Source organism: Protobothrops mucrosquamatus, unplaced genomic scaffold (genome assembly GCF_001527695.2).
Source record: "Protobothrops mucrosquamatus isolate PMUCROS unplaced genomic scaffold, P.Mucros_1.0 scaffold1389, whole genome shotgun sequence".
NCBI lineage: Eukaryota > Metazoa > Chordata > Lepidosauria > Squamata > Viperidae > Protobothrops > Protobothrops mucrosquamatus.
Window position 1 is genome coordinate 59,259 of NW_015387576.1, and position 24,284 is coordinate 83,542.

At 42.1% G+C, this 24,284-nt stretch overlaps 2 protein-coding genes across 2 annotated transcripts in view; both read right to left on the reverse strand.

Moving 5' to 3' along the window:
* The window catches only part of LOC107292610 (glutathione S-transferase Mu 1), a 12,187-nt gene extending 11,838 nt beyond the window's left edge, over positions 1–349 (reverse strand). The window contains exon 1 of the mRNA XM_015821722.1: positions 219–349. Within this exon, the coding sequence (XP_015677208.1) occupies positions 219–254 (36 nt within the window). The 5' untranslated portion in view covers positions 255–349. The remainder of the gene's footprint in view (positions 1–218) is intronic.
* A 4,919-nt stretch (positions 350–5,268) lies between these two features.
* Positions 5,269–12,689, reverse strand: LOC107292612 (glutathione S-transferase Mu 1). Its single transcript, XM_015821723.1, has 9 exons — positions 12,559–12,689; positions 11,684–11,759; positions 9,404–9,463; positions 8,264–8,328; positions 7,551–7,632; positions 7,346–7,446; positions 7,003–7,098; positions 6,798–6,908; positions 5,269–5,507 (listed from the first exon to the last, which is right to left on the reverse strand). Exons 1-9 carry the CDS (start codon positions 12,592–12,594, stop codon positions 5,412–5,414), a joined length of 723 nt encoding a protein of 240 aa, XP_015677209.1. The 5' UTR covers positions 12,595–12,689; the 3' UTR covers positions 5,269–5,411.
* Between the last annotated feature and the right edge of the window lie 11,595 nt (positions 12,690–24,284).

The window sequence follows — 24,284 nt, forward strand, 5'->3', positions numbered from 1 at the left end:
CATTGGGGGCGCAGCGGGGAAATCTCCCCGTCTTTTCCAACGGCCGCTTCGGGCGCCCTGCAGGAGAGGCGGCCACTCTCCTGCCGGCCTCGGGTCCAACCTGGCGCCCGGCTGGCATCACTGGTGGGAGCTGCGAGAGGAGAGCAGCAGGCCCCGCACGGCACGCGCTCCGACCGGGGAAAGCAAAGGCAGCCCCGTTCTCTGGCCGAGCAACTCACCCCTCTAATGTCCCAGTAGCCCAGAATCATCGGCATGGTGGCGCTGGCAGCTCCTCGGCTCGCTTGCTAACACGGTGGACGCTCCGTTTCGCGGGAAGTTGAGCTCGGCAGCCCACAGAGGTATAATCCGCCTGGGAGGGGCTTATTCAACGGCCCATGTGCCGCCTCCATTGGCAAGGCAGGCAGCGGGGGATGGCGCTGGCAGGCAGCCCAATGCTAGAAGCGTTGAGTGCAACTGCTTTTTCGTGCGCCGCCGGCCCGAAAGCGCGACTTTTTGCTGAGTTTGGAGATTTGAGTTTGAGTGGAATTTGAACAGCTCTTCTGAAACTTGCCCGAAGCCCAGTTCGTTTGGCTTCTAATATTTCCGAAGCTGTTCACGATTGCTTCAGACCAGATCCAAGCGCCAGGACCGAGAAGGACTTTGAGCCGGGTGAATTCAGCACGAAATTCATAGCTTTGCTTAGCAGCAAACTTGACCGAGTCAAAGGTGACGCCGGGACCTGCCGAAATCTACTTTTTCCTTAAGAGTTTTACTTTGTATTATTTTAATCGTGATTTCTGGCTGCAAATAGCAAAGGCTGAAAGCAGAGAATCTCTGGCCCGAAGCCTGACTGAATCTCAGGTTTTGAAATTTGTCTTGCAGCGTGGATATAAAAATGAAGATGGTGACCACGATGGTGTGATCTAAATATCATCCCTGTTTATGCGTATTTGACGGCGTGGGGACCTAGTGGTGAAGATGCTCGCCTCTCCACGGAGAAGGTTGAAAGTTCAATCCTAGGTAGAGACAGATGTTCCTCTTCTAGGAAAGAAGTATCTGCTGTAAAGTCCACTCCGACTCCCCAGCTCTGCCCCGAATTTAAGACACTACAGGGTTGTGAAAAGGGGAGTATATTTGCATTGCACATTAAAGAAGAAGCAGAACTTCAATTGCACCATTGTAGCCATTATTTTGACTTTTCTTTTGCCATAGCCTGCAGACCTGCACTACCAGGCATGGCTGTTTAGCATTTTCTAAATCAGAGTTGCTAGGTGCTGCCATTTAATGTGGCACTTTAACTTATGGATATTTTCAAAATTGTTTTTATCCCATTTCCCCCACATTCACAGGATTCTACTTGCATAATACCAGCTGAAATGGAATCATTGATCCCTTGTTCTACCTTTTCATTTTTAAGCCAAATGGCTGTTCAGTAGAACTCTATAGACTGCACGTTCTAATGCTTCTAAGACTTCACATGATTTGAATCTGTCCCTCTGTTAATGCAACCTAGTTGGCTTTTTTGACAGCTGCAGCACACTACTGGCTCATATTTGATCGTTCAGTAGGACCCTAAGATCCCTCTTGCAGTTCCTACTATTGAACCAGGTACCACCTATTCTATACCTGTGCATTTGGTTTTTCTTGCCTAAATGTAGAACCTTAACTTTCCTCACCACTGAAATTCATCTTGTTAGACAGGGCAGAATGTTCAAGTCTGTCGGGATCCATCTGTGTCTTGAGCCTGTCTTCTGGTGGGTTGGCTACTCCCACCAGCTTGGGATCCTCTGCAAATTTGAAGAGTTCCCAATCTCTCCCCTGATGTAAATTGTTTATGAAGCTATTGAAGAGTGCTGGGCTGATGCAGAGATTTCTTTGAACTGGTGCAGTTTTCAATTCTTCTGTATCAACCTTCCCCCCCCCCCGTTCACCGGCACAGTTTGCCAGCAGAGTTAATGAACAATATAAAGCTGTTCACCACTTTATGCAATGTCATACATGATTACAGTGAGTTTCATTATTTCACCATGTTTTGGCACAGGGCCAAAGATATGGCATGGACTAAAGAGAACAAGCAAAATGCAAAAAAGAAGAAAGAAAGAAACCCGAAACCAAAAATGAATTTAACTGTGTATGTGACAATTCTAGAATTCATTATAGAAAATTTTTCCTGTTCAATTAGAAAAAATAATTGTTTGGGTTTGGGAAGAGGGGGGGAGATACTTTCTGTTGTATTAAATCTTAAAAGGTTGGTAAACTCTAAATCATATTCAACTAAGCATCTAATTTATCATGGTAGATATATCCCAGCATCAGAAGTAGATGCTGTACACCAAACAGCTGTCATGGTTCCAACAGATGAAACCCTTCAAAAGAACTTCGAGGCATTGTTTTCCTTAAAGAATCTTTTATTCGGGAAACAAAGTATCGACACTACATAGTTGAAACCAAAAACTAAATTCCCCTCCCCTGGATACAAAGTAATAATGTACAATTCCCACACCCAATAAACACTCATATAACACATTCCCCAATTAGCTTAAAGCTTACTCCCCAGCTCTCCAGTTATCAACTCTGGGCCCAGTTTGTCCTTGGGTTCCCATGGCAGAGTTATCGTTATGGCTGAGCTCGTATCCCAAACCCCCCACCCCTGCACTAACTAATTCTAAGCGTAAGAAAAATGGAAAAGAGAAAATGGCTGCATTTTCATCTATTGTCAAAGCAAGAACATCTGATGTTAGCAGCATTGACAACAGCTTTATAACATGTACTCCCCCCAAAGTGTGTATGTGCGTGTGTATGGATTTCATAAGCTTTGGGAGAGATTTCAGATTTCTCAATCCCTGTGGGGAAAAAATGTATATTGCCTCCTCAGTTTTCCCACTATGGAGATTTCAGATTTCTCAATCCCTGTGGGGAAAAAATGTATATTGCCTCCTCAGTTTTCCCACTATCTACCCACTGCCGTCATGAAATTAGCAATCTTATTGTGAATCCCAGTTTTCCAATGTTGGTGCTGTTCTGAATCAGAGGAGACTGAGGGTGTGAGTGGGCCAACAGGTGAGGGGGTTAGCTTCCTCCCCTGGCTCTGCTGCCATCACTTTTTTGCAGGCCATTAGCCGACAAGTTGACACACGCACCCTTGGAGTACTATAGCAAGAATTGGAAGTGTTTGGTTACACTGACCCGTCTCTCCTTCCCCACCCATTTGGGCACCTCCCATCTTAAAATAATGAGACATAAAAGAAGCATGCTGTGATGGAGGGGGCCTGATTCACTGCCTTAACAAAGTCAGCAGATGTCACATCTCTGGCTCCGTCCTGGGGAACCCTCGGCGCATGCCAAGAGGGCTTCAGGGTGAATATGCAGCACAGCAGCAGCACCTACTTTATATGCTGCAGCTGCTCTTTGCTCAGCTCTGGCACTTGCTAGGCAGCCTTCAGAATGGGAATCTCCTGTTCGCACTCTCTGCTGTAGCTGCCCACTTTCAGAGGTTCTTGGCCCACCTGCACTGAAGGCCACCCTGGGGCGGATGACTTCTTCAGTTGCTGCAGGAGAACCTGATATGCCCAGCCTTGCAGCTCTTTGGATAGTAGAGTAGAAGAGGGCTGGCAATTGGAGGCCATGCATCAGGGTGCCCCAGTAGACATCGGAGCCTCCCCTTCCCTCTTCTTCTGGGGCTTCAGCTGGTCTAGCAAATCCAATTCTTTTTTCTTATCTCTTAGTTAGTAGAACAAAAGCAGGGTGGGAGTGATGCTACTTTGCCCTTATAACTCTTTCTTCTTGTCTGAGCTGCCTAGTTTTTTGCGTTCCTCTCTGCACAGAGAGAAGAGTGCCTTTTTCCTTTGCTGCAAGAACTAGGGCAGCTGGCAGGGCGTGGTGGGGTGGAGAGCGGTCTTGCTCTTTTTCTCAGTGCTTCTGAGTTAATAAGTGAAGACAGATGGCTTTTATTAAACTGTAGAGGCTGGAAAATCTAAACTGGTAGTATGAAAGGCTAGTCTAGAGAAAAGAAGGACGGGGGGGGGGGGATATGATAGCAGTGTTCCAGTAGTTGAGAGGTTGCCACAAAGAGGAGCGGGGTTAACTTGTTTTCCAAAGCACCAGAAGGTAAGACAATGGAAACTAATCAAGGAGAGAAGCAACCTGGAATTAAGGAGAAACTTCTTAATAGTGAGGACAATTAACCAGTGGAAGGGCTTGCCTTCAGAAGTTGTGGGTGCTTCATCATTGGTAGTTTTTAAGAAGAGATTGGACAGTCACTTGTCTGAAATGGCACAGGGTCTCCTGCTTGAGCATGTAGTTGGACTAGAACAGGGCTTTTCAACCTTTTCACAGATTGTACCACTTTTAGGACATGACAATATTCGAGTACCACCAGTGCTTAGCATGGTGTCAAAAACTTGATGACTAAAAAAAAGGGGGGGGGATTTTGGGCTTTACTGGTTAGATTCATTTGTTGTTATAGAAATGGCTATAATATTATGGAAAAGTAAATCGTTGAGGTTCAATCTTAATGCTTACTTCTACTGCAACAGAGGAAGTCAGAAGTCAATGCCTTTTCTTTTTCCTTTCTCCCCCTCACTTTTCCCTTTTTCTCTCACCCTTCACTCGCAAAAGCCTCTCTCGCTCTTTCACTCACTCAACCTTTGCTCGCAAAAGCCTCCCGCTCTTTCACTCACACATTGCTTGCAAAGGCCTCTCGCTCCCTCACTCACCGTTTCGCTAACAAAAGCCTCTTCTCTGTTTTTTCCCTCTCCCTCTCCCACCAAAAACCTGCTCCTTTTATAGCTTCTCCTCTCTCTGCCCTCCTCCTCCTTCTCTCTTCCAGGTGTGCCGGAAGCTCCAGCCAGCATGTAGCCGCGTGTGCAGATCCTGGTACTTCTGCTGAGCCCTGCAGCTCCAGCTTATCTCCTCCAGGCCTTCGTGGCACCACTTTAGCTCGTTCCCTCCCCCGGTATACTTGGCTTGGGGTCGCGTACCACCTGCCAGGTGCTAAAGTACCACGGGGTACCACCAGTTGAAAAGCCCTGGACTAGAAGACCTCCGAGGTCCTTTCCAGCTCTATTCTGATTGAAAATGCTCCTCACGAACTTAATCTGCCTTTCCCCTACTGAAGGAAGCAGAAGCTCAAGAAACAGACACGGAGTAACATAGTTTGTTACTTAGGCACCATTTAGGAACTTTTCTATTCATATTATAAAAAGTAGCCTCCCTTGCTGCAACATTGGAGCCCAAATTTAAAGTGGGGAAACAGACCAAGGAGGGATTAAGAAACAGAGTATTTTTTTTCATTTTCTTATATTCTTTATTAGGGGAACATGTGCCTTAGAATAATAATAAAATTTGAAAATATGGAAGACTAATGAATGACTCAAGGTCCCTCATTCATATGGTGATTCCAGTTGTTATCCTCCTGAGGCCTGTGGTCTCTTCTAGATTTTTTTGTTGCCCCACAAGGCACAACTCAAAAAGATGGGAGTCCTGATGCAGCGACTTGATTTCAGGTAGACAGCAATCGTCTCCAAGGCCTACCGAGAAAGCCAGAAGGATATTTGTCATTGGCTAGTGTGTTGTCATTACACAGCACAATAGTCTAAGCCAGAACAAAACTGCAACTGTCTGTTTAATATCTGAAAAGCTATATTGTTGTTGCTTTCAATTGGCAGTTTGTTTGCAATATGGGAGATATAACTTTTGAACACACAGAGTTGATCAAGTCCTTTGCCACTATTTCATCCATTATGGTAGGTGTCTCCAACCTTGGCAACGTTATGACTTGTGGACTTCAAAACCCAGAATTCCTCAGCCAGCCATGGTTGGCTGAGGAATTCTGCGAGTTGAAGTCCACAAGTCATAACGCTACCAAGGTTGGAGACTCCCGCATCATGGTATGTCACATCTTTTTCTTTCACCAAGGAATGAATGAGAGAAGCTTATCTGTTCGTTCTACTCCATTCAGTGAAAAGTGAAGACTTTTCAATTTCATGGTATGTAGCACACACAATGGCTGGGTTCATACATAACATTAATGATGAGTTTCTGGGGGGGAAAAAAGCCATATCCCTTGCTGTACAACCACAATGGTGTGATTCAAAATCACCCTTAGCCAAAACTTAACAAAGCATATAATTGTTTAAAGCCGCATTCCTCAGATGTGTTTAGATGCTGCTGGCCATGTTGGCTGGGACTTCTGCATGTTGCAGTCGCAAGACAGGTGGTAATTTTTGTATCAGCCCAGTCATTGTGGCTACTTTTCTAGCCCTGTGCTTGCAACAACCAAAACCAACTCTAAGGGCATAGCAAATATCTATGTTCTGGAAAAGAATGTTAGGTATTGTACAATTCTCTCTACTCCCCAAAACATGGGTACATTTTTTAATACTCTTTTATATTCCTGATATAGTTTTTGCTAAAAAAAAATGAAATAGAAAGGCCTTCCAATGCTCTCGCCTCAATTCTCCAAGGCATTAAGTAGCAATGTTTGAAACAACTTTGTACAGGATAAATATCTACCAAGAATTTTTAAAATGATGTTGTACGTGATATTTCCATAATGTCAGAAAGCAGTCACTGAGTATGGGCGTTAGAGAGCTGGAAGGAATGTAAGTTGCTCAATTTTCCTATAGATCCCAATAAATATTCCTAGTTTCTCCCTTTAAACTGCTGCATGCTGTCTTTGCTACAAAGATCTTGGCTTATATCCCATTTGAGCACTTCACACCTTGGCTTACTTGGGATGAAAATCACATTCACTTTTCTATTGCAAACTTTCAGTAATTATTGTTAGAGATTCATATATAAGGCAGAATGCATTTCACCTCAAAGCGATGAAAGAACTCCTTCAGATTTGGGAACTGGTCCAAGCACTTTGGCTCCAGCATTTGATGTACATCTAACACATCATAAACAATGAAATCTACGTAGGTGAGCTAGAAAAATTAACAACAGGAAAATATTTTTAAATGGAAGAATAAAATGTGTCAAACAGTATGGTTCGATATAAATCACCTCAAGCATAAATACCGTTTTTCCTGCAAACCACTTCATGTCCCCCAGAAATTGAGAGAACAGCTTGAGTTTCCCAGGTAGTGATTCCAAATACTCAGGCTTTAGTTTTTCCTGCAAAAAGAGATGATTATCTACAGGCTGGCTTCTAGCCAAATCTTTGTGAAACTTTGAACTTAGCAACTTCCCGTTTTTCTTTTTCGTCCCCTTCTCTCAGCTCAATAACTAACACAGAACTTTTCTCTCTTTCCTTAAATTGAATTAATCTATCTGCTCACTCCAAAAAAGCCCAAACTGATCTTCAGATCATCTGTTATAGTCTGATACCATTTTGAAGGAAGACAAAAAGCACAACACTCACAAAATCTGGATCGTAACACAGTCTTCCTAAGTTTATACGAAAGTCCATGAGGTGGTTCTCAAGCATGTCTATCCTGATCATTTCTTCTTCCGTCTCACCACCTGTGACAACACAATGTCCTGCAAAAGTAAGAGACCACTTCTGGGCAATTATTTGAAGGAAATCAGTTTTAAAACAACACCAAAGGGGAGTCTGAACCACTTACACATCTTGTGCTTGCGTGCAATGTATCTCAGGATGGCATTGCTTTGGGTAATCTTTCTGTCACCATCAATAAGATAGGGGAGCTAGGGAGAAAGGAAAAGAAGAAGAATAAAGATGCAAAGATATTATGAATTATTACATTGCCCAAACATGCCCCTTGAACAATTCTTAAATTCTAGGAATCAATCAAGTGGAGGATTTTCTGAGAATGGCTTGAATTCATGTTTTTACGACCAAACATTGCTTCGGATATAACAATTTTGCACAGAGTTGTCAGTGGCCAGAATAGTAACTTTTTGGGTTCTACAGAGATTAAACTGAAATACCCAATTATTTCTCCCATCTTATCCATTCTGTTCCCTTGAACTTAAACTTCCAGCTAGAGGATTATTTCTACAGTATTTTGCTCTGACGAGCCTCAGCCTGTTAGCTTATTTTTAACTGTGCTCAGATGAGGAATTCATTGTAGTCCCAAGGTCAATCACACTGATTTTTGTTTTCTTGTCCCACCATCCCTATGCAATTATAGAGTGTGGTTGCAATCAAGCAGAATTCAGTCAAGACATTTTGCCTGCCAGGACTGCTTCTGTAACAGTTCAAGGCTCTTTCCTCATTAATTTCACCTATCTTAACAAGATCAGCAGCAACTTGATCTGCCCATCCCCTCTCAACCCACAGGAATGTACTGCTCCGTATTCCACAACTGCTCCTTACATTTGGAAAGTCCAAGCCCAGCTTCTCCTTCACACTTGTCCATTCAGTCAGATCCAAATTAATAGCTGTAAGCAGATGCATGTATTGTTAATGCAAGTCCATTTAAACAGATTGGGCAAAATGGAGGTTTTGGGGTTGCAACGACAGCAAAGATACGACACATTGTTTTGACCTCCCTATTACAGCAAAGTACAATTATGGCACATCCTAACAAAGGTCATTCTCATTTAAGGTTGACCTCTCAAGTCCCGATTCCATTGTTATATACCTCTCACTGCTCTGTCTCCTCCCCATTAAAGCCATTTTCTGAGAAAATGCCAAAAATCAGTTGTTCATCTTTGTGGGGCAGGCCGCATTGACCTTTTCATCCAGCACATTGAATTCCTGAACATCCCAGCAGCTTTGGAACTGCAGAAAGGGCCTATCCTGATTGCAGTTGGTTTTTCCATTCCACGTTGGGAATGGGGTGCTTCCCATTTCCATTGAATTGGAGGTTGAGGCAGAAGCTGGCTACTCTGAAATAATATTCCTAGCCTTGCCTTGAACACAATATTGCTCCCCTAGGTTTGTGGCTGACAAACTGAAGTACTAGTTTTACAGGAGATGCGGCTTAACTCCTATCCATTCTTACTAATTAAAGCTGGATAAATCCAGCTTTTGCCTTTTGTAGCTTCATGACAGACAATTCAACTATTAGGAACTTTGTAATATGGAAATATGATAAATGACCCACTGCCTCGACATCTGACATACACTGCAGTTTATACAGGATTCCCTACTTTATTTGATAACAGTGTTCCAATATCTAAGGGGCTGCCACAAAGAAAAGGGAGTCAACCTATTCTCCAAAGCACCTGAGGGCAGGATAAGATGCAATGGATGGAAACTAACCAAAGAGAGAAGCAACCTATAACTAAGGAGAAATTTCCTGACAGTTAGAACAATTAATCAGTGGAACAACTGGCCTCCAGAAGTTGTGGATGCTCCAACATTGGAAGTTTTTAAGAAGAGATTGGACAACCATTTGTCTGAAATGGTATAGGGTTTTCTCCTGAGCAGGGGATTGGACTAGAAGACCTCCTTAACCCCGTTATTCTGTATTTAGAAAAAAATCATTTTCTGTTTCAATCTTATACTCACCAATGCCAAGCCTTCCAACTTGCTTTGAAATATTTTCTGATTTCTTTTCACTGTTCTCCACTATGGTGAGATGTATTATATTCACATTTAAATAATAATCATCAGCATTTAGATATGCATATTAAGATATGATAACTGTATGCTTATCAGTATATATGTATTTGTATTATATACGCTATTTTGCAAGTATTGGAGACAGCTTAAACCATATAAAATTTACAGGCAAAAAGTACTAAATGTACTTTTTGCATGACTCTAGATACTATGACTTCACCCATTGTTTGTCCAGAACACAAATCTTTTCTAAAAATAAAACAACCCCCTCCCGCAACTACGCCAACAATGGTAATTATTATTTATACATTTTCCCAGGAAGATGTCTTTACAAATAATACATAATCAAGTGATTATGGTATCTCAAGTTGTCAAGTTTGCTTGAAACTAAAAACCTACTTCTGTGTTCATTTCACCTTCCTAAGCCAGCTTGACAGGTGGGGGCAGGAAAAGTGATCCATCATGAATGGGTCAATATTTTATTGATGAACCCATTTCATCCACTGGCAGAGAAAATCAATGCCTGCAAAACATCTACTGCCCCACTGACAATCCTCGTTCTGTGTCGAGAATATCTCTTCTAAAACTTTGCTAATTATTACCCTGGCCAGTGAGTGTACAAGTCTTTACAAGAAGCTTTTTCTCTGGCTTTGGTGCCCTCTCCTTTCAACATATCACCAATCAGCAGAACATATTTACCAGTCACTGGAGCCAAAATACCTCGGGTCTGTCTTTGGGGCTCAAGCTTCTCTAAACTGGTTTTCTACAGCCTGCAACTCCCAAGTAAGAAATACAGTAAGCTAGAAAAATAGCAGCCACACAAAGGAAGGAAATGGAGCCTGCTGTGATTCTATAACTATGTTTTTGTCCAATAGAAATAAAACTGTGACTTGATCCTGGACAACCAACTTTCTCACTTGGAGTCAGGTGGAACATGACTAAAACTGACAAATACAGGGAAACTGCCAAATAAGCACAACGTTTCCTTTTATTCTTTCCTAAGTGGCATGGATACCTGTGTGTTCTTGCCTTCCTCCACCTTGTCGAAAACCTGAAGACATGAGAATTTGCCTCTTGCATCAGATGTTAGGATGCAAATAATAAGGGCAGTAATTGTGATGGCACAATCATCATTTTGGTTATAATGTAGATTACTGTAGAAGCTAATTCCTGGAATAAAACTAGGTAGGCCGTTGGGTTGGTGACAGATATGAAAGGAACACAGGAAACAAATTGGTAATGGGGAAGGGAGAAAGGCAGGACAGGAATGCTGGGGGTGGGAGAGGGCTGGGTAGGAATCAGAGAAAAGTGAGTATGCTTTTATCTCCTTGAACCCCCAAACACATCTCCATTCACACATGCAGGTAATCCTCATCTAGCAACTGTTCACAGTTATAACAGTGATGAAAACGCAACTTTACTTTGCAATCAATCCTTGCATTTATGACTTCGCAGGTCTTTAAAGCAAAGGAAAGCTGAAGTAAGATCATAAGAACAATCACAATTTCCCTTAGCAACCACTTTGCTTAATGACAGCCTTGCCAGTTTCAATTGTGGACTGCTTTTACAATAGAAAGCGTCAAATGACTTTGCCTCCCAGGGAATAAATGACAAAGCTTAACAGCTTTTACATTCCTTGATGTTGGGGGGAAAATACTACTTTTATACTGATAAGCTAATGATGACTTTTGTTGTTTTGAACTGGGGATAAGGTAGAAACTTAATGGGAACAAGAAAGACAATGGGTAGGATTAGGATTTGTTTATGCTGTGCTTAGGTTCAAGTGAGCAGGGAAGCAATCAATCCAGTGTTAGTGTGCCAGCAATTTTACACAAATATGCAACCAGAGTTCAAGAACAACCAAAATGTGTAGTGTAGCCATTGAAACAGATTAACAGACATTTTGTTCTTATTCATGTATCTAAATCAGCAATGGAAAAAAAGGACCATTGTAAATCTCTGGCAAGTTTATGTGTGTTACAGATACCAAATAGCTTTTGTTCCTTCTAGCAGTTCTAATACTTAAAAATTGGGTGTATTGTTTTGGGCGTTTACTGGATCAGTTAAATTTTCTAAATCCAGTTATATCCAATATTGGCACAACCTGTCTAAGCCTGGAGAGAGCCAACAGGCCAGTTCAGAAAATATTGTGGTCAGCCCAGCATCCTCCTCCCAGAAAATTAGACAAGCCTTTTTGAAGTTCAAGACCTCTGTTCAGTTCCTTACCTTCCGCGGCGGCATAGTGTTTCTCGTTATAGGGGGTCTTGGTATACTCTAAGAGCAGTTTAATGCAATGAGCCAACTGTGGGGAAAAGAATATCATGGTAAGACAATCCATAGATACTCATCATTTGCCCCTGAGGCAGCCTTATAAAAAATTGAAATAGCTGGCTTAGTTTCCAGTATCAAGTGAGGAGGACCAGGTGTTGCTTTGCTCCCGGTGCTGCTGGTAGGCTTCCAACAGACACCTAAATTGCAGGATCCAATCCGAGTCGATCACCGGGACCAGAGATAGAGGAACACCACGCAGTGTTTCTCAACCTTGACAATTTTAAGGCATGTGGACTTCAACTCCCAGAATTCCACAGCCAGCAATGCTGGCTGTGGAATTCTGGGAGTTGAAGTCCACATGCCTTAAAATTGTCAAGGTTGAAAAACACTGGGTCCCAATCCTCACACCACCCACCGGTCCGTGAATTCACCCAAAGGGGGCGCGCGCGTTAGCCTCGAGCTGCAGGAGTTCTCCGCTTTGCTTTCAAGAGAAGCGTCGAGAAAACGCCTCGGTCCTCGTGGCTCTGCCCACCCGCCTGCCGCCCTCTTCGGCCTCGGTCGGTCGATCCAAAGACGGAAAGCGCCGAGTCCTGGGCGGGAGGGAGGCACCGAGACAGGGTGGCTTTTCTATGGTCTGCTCCCGGTCTGATCCTGCTGGCCACCCCGCTTCCCTCTACACCAGTGTTTCTCAACCTTGACAATTTTAAGGCATGTGGACTTCAACTCCCAGAATTCCACAGCCAGCATCGCTGGCTGTGGAATTCTGGGAGTTGAAGTCCACATGCCTTAAAATTGTCAAGGTTGAGAAACACTGCTCTACACAGATTTACCCCTCGGATGTTCCAGTAGCCCAGCGTGACTTCCATCTTCCTCGCGGGGCGACTCCAGACGTGCTTGGTGCTCTCGCTCGTAGCAAGCAAAAAACCGCTCCCTTTCCGCAACCGGCGGAGGCCGAGAGCTGCTTTTATACTTTTTAAGCGGAGGAATGTTCCAATGAGGAAGGAGTTGGCGAGTGCCAACACATGCAAAATGCTGATCGGAAAACCTTCCCCGAAGCGCAGACAATCAGGTCGTGGCTTGCGTGTTCCTCCCCTTACTCGCCGGACCTGACTTTCCTTCCGCACCGCTGACCACCTTCGTACAAAGTCCGGCTCTTCAAGTCACCTACGCTGGACGCAATTCGTTTGAGCCAAAGGAGATTTTTTTCCAGAATTAAGAGACGCATCTCGATGCCTTAACTGTTCCTTTCCGACAGTTTTAGCTTTGGACTTATCCTGAGAATAGATTATTCCTATAAAGAAAAATACCTTGAGCTGTAAATGAAAAAAAACAGTCGGGAGTACAGGAGAGGAAAAAAGCTTGTGTGAATGCAGTCCCTAATTTTTTTAAAAACCCCCACACACACCGCAAGAAAGTACTTGTGATTTAATTTATATAACGAGGAAAACACTTGAAGCGCAGTAAAACAATGTGCTTGAGGGGAATTATCAGCAGAATTTATTATAATTTTTATGAGTTACCCAGACTTGCTGAGAGAGATGGGCAATCACCTGGATTGAAATAATATTATTAAAATTGTCCATATCACAACAATCCACTCCTGAGTGACCTATCTTCTGAACATTTCTCTTGATGGAGGGAGGGCTGGAAGAGATCTGTAGTAGGTTTAGATCATTCACAATGCAGGACAATAAGTTAAGAATGCAAATAGCACCAACTTTTTTTTGACAAGGGATTTGTGAAATATCCCAAAAGAGTACAGGAGTACAGCACTACAATGTTAAAAGTTGTTGAGTGTAGCTTCCAGTTGGATCCAGCACTGAATTCTTTGAGATGAACAGCCTCCATTCCATTCTGAATCCTGGTTAAAATGTATCTAAGATTCATCGAGGCTGCTTGGTCTATATTCTGATGTTTTTCCAACATCTGGATCATATGATCTTGGGATCTACTCGGACATCAGACATAAGAGAGTTTGAGAGACCGATCAACTGATCAGCAGCTCTACTTAGCAGAAAGAACTGTCACTTGTTTGCTGGTTAGAGACGAAGGCATCTTCATCTTCCTCTTTCAGGTCCTGAACACACATCGTTTTATCTTTCTTTCATTGTCACAAAAATGCTAGTGTTGAAGGAAAAATCTTCATCAGGATCCAGTCCAAGCCGGGAATAAACAATATGGTGACTACTTTAAAAAGAAGGTTGTAGTTTATTGAAGAGGAGAGCCAGACAGAAAGATGGCTCTGGAAGAAAAAGAATGAGAGCACATGTAGGGAGTGGGTTTTTATACCCTCTGAGGCTCTTGAGGTTATTTCCTGTTCCTGTTTGAGGAATGAGAAGGAGAGCTCAGCAGGCAGGGAGGAAACAGGGACAGGGAAGAAGCAGCAGCTGTTGCTGGAAGAAAAGGTCCCCTGGTTCGTTTTCTCCTGCCAGGAGAATGCAATCAGTGCTGATGAAATGAAAAGCCGGCAGATGAGCATATCGGAAAGGAGGTGGGTTTATTTAGTTTTGGATCAGCTAGCAGCTTGGTTGGGTTACCATAAGGATTTTTGTACAGTTTTTACAGCGTTTTGTAATTCAGAAGCTCGGTTTGTGTGCTTTGGTTATTGGAATATTTTAGTCTGTATTTTAGGCTAGCAATGAGTCCAAAGTATTGACTTCTGTAGGTTTAATCCCTTTAAACAAATGTAATTAGTTTTACCCCTTATCTTGAGTTTGTCTATGGCTTTTAGAAAGTTTTCTTTGAAGGTAAACAGGCTTAATTTAAGGCTAAAGCTTTTCACAATTGCCAGAGCCTTTCAGTCTCGGGTTGCAACATTGTGACACGTGACAGGCCTGAGGCAGTTTAAAGAAAAAAAAACCCGGAGTTTATGTGTTTCTTTATTTTTATTTTTTTTTATTTTTTTTTAAATTTTTTATTATTTTCAACATAAAAAAGAAAGCAATCACAAGTACATCACAATTAAGAAAAACTCCCTCCCCACCCCCCACCCAGACTTCCCAAACCAAATCCCAGGATACTATTCATCTAAAAGTAACCTTATATTAATATCCCTAACTCCACAAAGTATAATTCTACATAAATAGGTGAAATATATATATATATATAGAAAAGAAAATTTTTTTTATCTAAAAACCTAACCTATATTCCACCATTCTATGCTTATTTTGAATATAAACAATCCATCTTCTCNGTACAGGGAAGGGATTGGGGGGTGCATTCTTACTACACTGTGGAAGGAGAGCTCAGAAGGGAGAGAGGAAGAAGGGCCGACCAGCTAGCTCAAGGGTCTACAAACCTAACAACTTTAAGACCTTTAAGATGACTGAGGAATTCTGGGAGTTGAAGTCCACAAATCTTAAAAGTGCCAAATTTGAAGACCCCTGAGCTATCTAGTAGTGGTGCATATTAATAAACATGGATAAATTCATCATACATTTGTCAGTGCAAAGGAAAAGTGATTCAGCAAAGGAACAGCCACCGAAGAAATTAAAACTGGTACTTTTTTCCTTTTTTTTACAGTTTGTAATATTTTATTAGATTATAGAATAAAATACAAAAATACAAAAGCAAATAGTAGGACACAGTGGGGGGAGAAAAGGGGAAAAAAGTGAGGGGGAGAAGGGGAAAAGAACAGACTTCCTCTGTTGCAGTAGAAAGAAGCATTAACATTGAACCTCAGCTTTTTACTTTTCCATAATATTATAAACTAGCCATTTCTATAACAACAAATGAATCTAATCAGTAAAACCCAAATTCCCCCCCCCCTTTTTTTTTAAAGTCATCAAGTTTTGACACCTGGCTAAGCACTGGTGGTACTCAAATATTGCCATGTCCTAAAAGTGGTACAATCTGTGAAAAGGTTGAAAAGCCCTGATCTAGATGAGGGGATAGAAGGAGAACTCATTAAATTTGCAGACAATACCAAGCTGGGGGAATACTTAATACTTTAGAACAGTGTTCCCCAACCTTTCCAGCTTTGCGGATCGGAAGGGGGGAGAGAGAGGGGATGGTTTCACGTGAACAGTGGGTGCATGCGTGCACTCACTCCATTCAGGTTTCCGTTTCTTTCCTGCTTAAAAATAAATAAAAAGAAAATTACCTACTGACTGGTTTCCAGCAAGCTGTTATGAAATCTTAACCTTCCTCTTTCTAGGCGTCTTTTGGTTTTCTTCCCGCTCTCTTTCCTCTGCTTAATAACTTGAGACAACTATGACCTAGATGACTGAGAATCTCCACAGACATCTAAACAGAGAACTTTTCTCTTACCTTCCTACCCCAGGGATAGAGGATTGATTAATTATGCAATTTGCCCCCTCACCTTGAAACTACCTCAAACCAATCTTCAGATTATTTGTTACAGTCTGATACCATTTTGACTGGGAGGGAAGAAAGGCAGAAGGGAGACAGAAAACATCACACAAAATCTGGACTGGAGCACAACTTTGCAAGGCTATTTGAAAATCTGTCAACTGATTCGCCATCACAACCACCCTGGCCCTTTAATGATCTGTGGCAAAAATAAGTATCTGCTTCTGGGCAATCATTTTCATTTTAAGGCAACACTGAACTCAAAAACATTTATACATTTTGTCTGTCCAAGCCACCTTTCTCTTCACACTAGTCCACTGACTTGTATCAAAGTTAGGAATTGTAAGCAGAGATGTGAATGGTTAATGCAAGTCCACTTGAGCAGGTTAGGCAAGATGGGCATGTGGTTGCGAGAACAGCAAAGAGTTTTGACATTGCTTCAGCAAAATGCAATTATGATAACTATTAACAAAGGTCATTCTCATTTAAGGTTGGCCTGTCAAGACCTCATTGCACTGCTATACCATACCTCTCTGACACTCTTCTGCCTTCTCCCCCCTAAAGCCATTGTCTGAGAAAATGCCAAAATCCATTTCTTTATCTTATTTGGACATGCAGCACTGAGATTTTGTCAGCCCTTCAAGGTAGACAGTCTAGGAAGTCAATGCTCTTTACCATAGGTCAGTACTACTTTGATTGTAATGCCATAGTAGTAGAATCTCGCAATTCTGAACATGCTTCTCCCTCCCTCCCTTTATCTTTGTGTGAATTAGAAAGGGGCTTTTCTGAGATGTTTATTCACACTACATACTTAGCCTGGACTGGAGCCCCTTCTATCTAATCATTGCCTTGGTAGCAGCTCTTCTTTCTGACTCTCAAGGCCATTTCCTCTATCCATCATACTGAACTCCTGGACTCTATAGTAGCTTTGGAATTGCAGGGAAGGATTGTCCTGTTGGAGTTCGTTTAGGATTTCCACTGAAGCTGAAAGTCGCTGCTCTAAAATACTATTCCTAGCTTTGCCTTGAATGCAATACTGTTCACCTAGGTTTATTGATGACAAACTGGCTAAAGCAGCGGTCTCCAACCTTTGCAGCTTGGTGGCTCGGCTGGGGGGGGAGGAGAACCGGACCGCATGAGTGGAGGCCCAGATCACATGTGCACGCTCAATTCAATTTGTGTAAACAGAGGCCCAGTGCTCACGCGCATGCATGCGTCACTCAACTTGCACAAGTTGAGCTGCATGTATGTGTGCATATACTCCAGCCTGCTGCTCAGACAAGTTGAGCTGCGCGCACAACCTGTGCACACCGGCCTGCTGCTCACACAGCCCAGTTCTGAATAGGCCACAGCCAGTAATGGGCTGCAGATAGACGGTTGGGGACCCCTGGGCTAAAGCATCAGTTTTACCCATGATGATGCTTAGGTCCTATCCCACTGTGCTGTCCTGCTCCCACAGACTTGCACACACCACAAACAGTTTTAGGACTCTATTCAAACCCCTCCCAGCAAGTCCTAAGGTTGTACAGTACACACGTGGTACAGGTCCAGTTCCCACAATCTGACATGACAAGAAATACTAGGCAAGTCCAGTCCAGAAAGCACAAACGAAGTCCAAGAGAGTAATCCAAAGTCAGAGCACGAAATCATGAGTCAAAATATGTGAAATATATGGCAAGAAACTGGACACATTGTCCCAGGGACCCTTACGTCCTCAGAGTGGGATTAAACAGGCAATGCCAGTGCTGCCTTTCATGAAGGGTGAGAGTGCCTCCTCGCAAACAGTCAAGTCGACAAGCATTACACCTGTCTCCTCTCTGCCCTGTGTGTCCTCGGATCGGAAGGAGGTGTGGACTCCACCTCGTGTTTGTCCTAACTGCCGGCACCTGCTCTGGCTTCTTGCCTGGAGCCTCCTGGTCGACTAGTTGCTGCAGCAGCTCTCTCCATTTGGACTCAGCCTGTCGCTGGTCCAATTGACCCGATTATAGCTGTTCTGCTGGCCCCGCACCCACCCAACCCCAATCCAAGTCCTCATGCAGCTCCCTTTTCTCGACTCCTCCTCCTCTTCCTCCAGAGAGGGATCCAGGGGTTGATTCATGACACCCGCCTACTGATTAATACTGGATAAAGCAGGACTTTAGTGCCTTTTGTAGTTTGATGGCAGACAAATTCAACAGTTAAGAACTTTCTAATATGGAAATATAATGAACTTACAGTATTGCCATTAAACTTGACAAACTTTGCAATACTTCTGCTCACCAAAGTCAAGTTAGGTATCTGAACTTGTTTATCTCTTCCCTATTATAGGGAGAGGCAGAATATTTTTTTAAATTCTCATAATTGGCACCTATCTACTCTACATATATGCCAGGATAAGCAAATTTGTGCATACATAAGTCTCTTTGTGTGCTTCTTTAGCAAGTCTCTTGATACTAAAACTGTTTAAATTATCTGTTTGGAACAAATGAGGATTAGCCTTTTCTAAAAGTAAAGTAAAAAGAACAGTAGTAATAATTACAAATGTATTTTCACAGGAAAGTCTTTTAAAATCAATACAAAAGAAAGCCATATCAATCTGTCCCAAGTCTGTATTCTTAGTTGAAAGCAAAACCATCTAATTGCATCAGTCCAGGACTTTCAAAATCCATTTTCTTTGCAAAAATATCAAGTAACCAAAATGCCACCCCCCCAGTGATCCTTCAGTGCTCTCTCTTGAAAAGAAAATCAGAGCAAGTGGATATATCTGTAATCTACCTCTCTCTTTAACAATCAAAACTTAAACTCAATACACTTAGTACAAATTTTTAATCTGAGTAAAGCATTCTTAAAGATTTTGCTTTCTTTGCTCCTCTTCCAGTTTCAGATACACACACACACACACACACACACACACACACACACACACACTGTATATAAGCTGAATCATTCTTAGTCAAATATCCGGCAGAGACTGAAAGATCACTATAGAACAGAGATAACAGTGAATTTTAGTACATAAAGTTTTTGAAAAATATCACTTGGGACATTTATTTTCCAATTCTGAGGAAAACGACACAAGTGGAGAGTGACTATGTCCTTACATTAGAATTTAAATAGATTAAGTGTTGATAAGATTTTAAATGTATATTCAGTGTATCCCCCTTATCTTGGCAGCCTTATGGGTATGTAGTTGATTCTGTCCTCTTGTGGATTTTGTTCCCAATTTTTGACAATTCTATTATCAGGCCTAGGAGTTCCTCACTTTCTCCTCCAACAGTGGGCTCTTCCAATATATTATTTGACCTGTGTACTCTCCTAGTAATCTGATTATATGAGTAAATTGTAAGAATGGGAAAAGGCAAAAATTAGACAAAAAGTGTATATTAGCACTAAAAATTTTTACTCTTAATGAAGCTTAAATACAATTTTCATAAAATAAAAAAAATCGATATCCATATTATATTTTTACTAGGGTATTCTTCAAGTGGGAATGGATCTTGGGGACACAAAATAATGCAGGAGAAATATAGTTAGAAATCTAGCCACTGTACTGTCCTACAAAGTTCCATCTTCTCTCCTATGCTATTGTTGTGGCCTGTCGGCCGCCGGAGAACTCAACAGCCAACTCAGAGGAGGAAGCACAAGAGCAGGCATTGGCCCAAGTGTCAGGCCCATCTGAAAGCTCCGATGAAGGAATGGAGGTGTCGCAGCCAGGGACAGAGGTGGCGCCTGGGCCGTCCGCCAGCCCTCAGATGGAAAGGCTGAGACCTCCATGCCTTGAGGCAAGTGATTCAGGAGAGGAGGATCACATGGGGCTAGTGATTGATGCGCGGGCATGGCGGAAGCTGAGAAGAGGAGAACAGCGAGAGGCTATGGGCTGGTCTTTGGGGCGGAAGAGTCACCGCTACTAACAGAGCCCCACCCTCAGCTGTGGATAAAAGGCAGGGGAGGAGACAAATAAGTGTGGCAGACAACTATTCATCTTCCTGCTGGTCCGCCACCTGTATTTGGAACTCCTGACACTTCTAATTGGAATTTTGCTGGAGTTTTCTGCAGACCCTGTGGCACTGGGAGTTGGGCGTGTCTTATGTTGAAAAATAGCCAGCTTGCTTGAAGGACTTTTGGTTGCAAGTGTGGTGAGACTGAAAGTAACTCTGGGTGTTGGGAGACCCCTACAGGGGAAAAGGGAGCGAGCTCCGTTGTTTGGAGGCTGTGTGAAACTGTTGGGAGTTCCTGAAATAAAAGGAATGTTAGAGACTATTTGGCGCTCTGTTGTGTTTGGGTTGCTGGGACAGAACAGCTATTTAACATCAACACAAATCCTCTAGATAAGGTAAATAGTCATCTAAAGCTTTGGAGTTCAATGCCACCAGGGTGATGGCAATACCCAGTTGTACATCTCCTTGACCCAGCGATTATCCATATTTTATTTCCATTCTATCTTGCATACTGTAGCAACCAATAGTGCAGATCTTAGATTTCAGTAACGCATTTGACAAAGTAGATCACAATCTACTCCTTGGTAAGCTAGGAAAAGGTGGAATAGACAACATCACCACCCAGATGGATCTGTAGCTGGCTGACAAACTCAACGAGTAGTCTTCAATGGCACTACATCCACATGGAGAGAAGTAAGCAGTGGGGTACCACAAGGGAGAACGTGCAAGTGCCTTAAAAAATAAAAGGCAGCATCCTTTGGAGAGGGGAATATGTATTTCATTTGAGTTTTGTACATGTCAATGCACAGAAATAAACACTGTTCACATAACATTCTTGAATCATAAACTACCAATCTCATTTACATGTTAATTTAGCAAATTGTGCAAATCCACTCCATAGTGATTATTTTATTTTTCTTGTTATGTTGTGCAAATCCACAAGACTGGATTGAGTTAAATGGTATTCCTTTAAACAGTTTGTGCCAGCCTCTAAATGCAATAGTATCTTACCTAAAAACCTTCCAAGTTTACATTATCAGTGAGCAAAAATATGTTGAAAAACTGCTTTTAAAGAATGCATCTATTTTCATCCAAATATTTCCTGAAATTTTCTATTTTTACCAGCATTTCTGCAAATGTTACATGTTTTCTCATTAGAATCAGATTGGGAGGAGAATCATGATTTTATAATGTTTCTAATTTCTTATAGGTCAAGTTCTATACCTGTGAACAGGTCATGAAGTTTTAATTTTCATATTTCAGTCAGTTTCAAAACTCAACTGCAAATCATACCTGCTCTATTCCAAGTCCTGATATTTTGTTCCACCATTTCTGGAACGCCACCTTCTGGTCACTACTGGCACAGTATTTTGCCATTTCCCCCCCACAAAAAATTTTTTTGTGTCTCCCTTTTATAATTTATGAAACTTTTTTTTAATTTGTGAAACATTTCCCAATTTGTATACAGGATTGTCTTTATAGATGGGGTAGTAAGATAAGCCCTAAGCAATTTGCATATGAGTCTGCAATACCACAACTGATTTGAACATCAGCCCTTTAACTCCAAGGCCATGTTTGCAAAATAATAATATAGTACCTGCTACACAGATTGTCAATATAATCACATAGCAAGTGAGGAAAGTTGCATTAGAATAAAATTGAGTTTATCACAGCAGGTAGTTAATAGTTTCATGGCAATGGCTTACTTGCCCAATATCAAGTGCATCAAAATCTACCTATTAGTAGCAGAGCTTAATCTTTGTATGAACGCAGTCTTGAATTCAGAGATATTCAGTTGACAAGGTCAAGTAGTACACGATCAGGAACCATGGAGACACACTGCCAATTATATTAGACCAGTGTTTCTCAACCTTGGCCCTTTGAAGATGGGTGGACTTCAACTCCCAGAATTCTCCAGACAGAAAAACTGACTGAGGAATTCTAGGAGTTGAAGTTCACCCATCTTCAAGGGACCAAGGTTGAGAAACACTACATTAGACAATATTGGACTAAACCAGTAGACATGAAGCCTGACCAATGATTTGACAACTACTTTAACCTTGCAACTCAATCTATTTGAAAGAGGGATTCGGACCTGCCCCAATATTTCCTTATCTCTATTAGCAATAGCACCTACAGTGGCAACAAGTTTGTTTTTTTCAGTTGCCTGGAAGCTTTTGTTCATATGTTACTCATTTTTTTTTCAACTTGGAAATGTTCTTGAAATTATTAAATTCATTATCCTTTTTCTTACCTGTTCATTCCTTCAGGTTAAAAACTCTTGGTATGAATGATTTCCAGAGGGAGGAATTCACAGCAAGGTAGTTAACAGATATCTACACATTCATTTACTTCTCCTTCAAGCTTTAACAATACTGTGTAATTGGGGATGGCACAAACTGAACACCAATAGATAGAAATCCAGGGTTTTGTTTTCATTACCAAGCTTTTCTTTCTTATGTAAGATTATTTCCCATATCTACGAAGCACTAGCGCTTTTTTGTGTAGGTGTTCATTAAGGCCATTCAGAGCAACAAAGATGATTTGGGGACTGAAGGCTAAAATATGAAGAATGGTTGCAGGGATTGGTATATCTAGCTTAATGAAAAGGACTATGATAGCAGTGTTCCAACATCTCATGGGCTGTCACAAAGAAAAGGGAGTCAAGCTATTCTCCAAAGCACCTGAAGGCAGGACAAGAAGCAACGGATGGAAACTAACCAGAGAAGCAACCTAGAACTAAGGAGAAATTTCCTGACAGCGAGAACAATCAGTGGAACGACTTGCCTCCAGAAGTTGTGGGTGCTCCAACATTGGAGGTTTTATGAAGAGATTGGATAACCATTTGTCTGAAATGGTACAGAATTTCCTCCTTGAGCAGGGGGTTGGACTAGAAGACCTCCAAGGACCCTTCCAACTGTTATTCTGTTTTGCTTTGTATCTGAAGACATTTTGCAGCATGGTTGTATGCAGGATTGTGGACCAGCAACAGTTGCATAACCCTATGCTGTTAATTTAAGGAGATGAACAACATTACCACAAAGTATCTTTTGCCTTCATGTCACAGTCTCCCTGCACATCTTCCCATAAGCCCTAGGTAACAAGATTTTTTAAATGGCAGTTATTGTTTAGGTGTTCACAGTTTGTGAGGGAAGCATCAACCCATCCTTTAGCGGTTTAAACCTTCCCAAAATTGCAATTTAAAAAAAAATCCATCAGGATCAACAAGAGGGATGTTCTTTTAAGTATTTGCAGAAGAGGAGAAAACATGATTGGGAGCGAGACTGTTGTAACAGTGTGTGTGAATAAGAGCAGCATGTACAGTATGTGTGAAGAGGTTCTGGCAAGCATGTATCTAATTTTCTATATGGAAATGTGATCAGTAGGTTTCGTCGTCATCATCATCAAATGGTTAAACATTTATTTACATCATACCTTTATTATTTTTACAAATAACTCCAAGGTGGCGAACATACTCAACACATCTTTCTCTTCCTTTTTTCCCCTACAACAATAACACTGTGAGATAGGTTGGGCTGAGAGTGACTGGCCGAAATTCACGCAGCTGGCTTTCATGGCCAAGGCAGAATTTGAACTCACAGCATCCTGCTTTCTCGTTGGGTGCCTTATCCACTAGACCAAACTGCCTCTCAGATATGGCTGGGGAATGCCAAGAATTGAAATCCACACATTTTAAAGCGGCAGAGATGGAGCAGGCCGACCACCAGCTGGCCCAGCCCAAGGGAGGTAAGGCACCCGCCGGAAAAGGGGAAAAAATGGCAGACAAAAAAAATGGCAGACAGCCTTGCTTGGCGACTCCCGTGAAATGGCCGATCGACCCCAAATGGGGTCCCGACCCACAGGTTGAGGACTACTGACCTACAGGATGAATGTTCCTTCTTCAAAATCCAGCCTTGGAGAAAAGTGATTCTATTATCTGCCTGGAAGCCCAACAAGGAGGAGAAATGGTTTCAATCAGAAGTACAAAGACTCAGTTTACTTAAATAATCTTTAATGGTGGATCATGCTCTTATTTCAGAAGATTTCTAACAGCACAGACAAGCCTAGAGTTCATCCAAGGTACATATAATAGCCAGGTGAGAGGAAGGTACATTTGATTGCTAAAAGGAATACCAGTTTCAATTCTGACACCAAAGCAAAAAACTAACATGATGTACCAATAGGCAGATTAAAGGCAAGGAGAAGGGAGAAAATGAGAGACGAAGCGGCGGGGGGGGGGGCAGTTTATGTTTCACTTCAGTTCAACTGATATGCCATTTCTTCCCGGAACCATGTGTTGGACCAAACCCTTAGCAAAGGCAAGACAG

Bases quoted from the DNA above. Each gene is read 5' to 3' on its own strand.
- LOC107292612 (XM_015821723.1), bottom strand. From the start codon at position 12,594: ATGGAAGTCACGCTGGGCTACTGGAACATCCGAGGG. The intron at 7,447-7,550 runs GTAAGTGGTTCA...GTGTTGTCACAG, and splicing joins TGCACGCAAGCACAAGATGT to GTGGTGAGACGGAAGAAGAA. The intron at 7,099-7,345 runs GTGAGTGTTGTG...CTCTTTTTGCAG, and splicing joins TGTGTTACGATCCAGATTTT to GAAAAACTAAAGCCTGAGTA.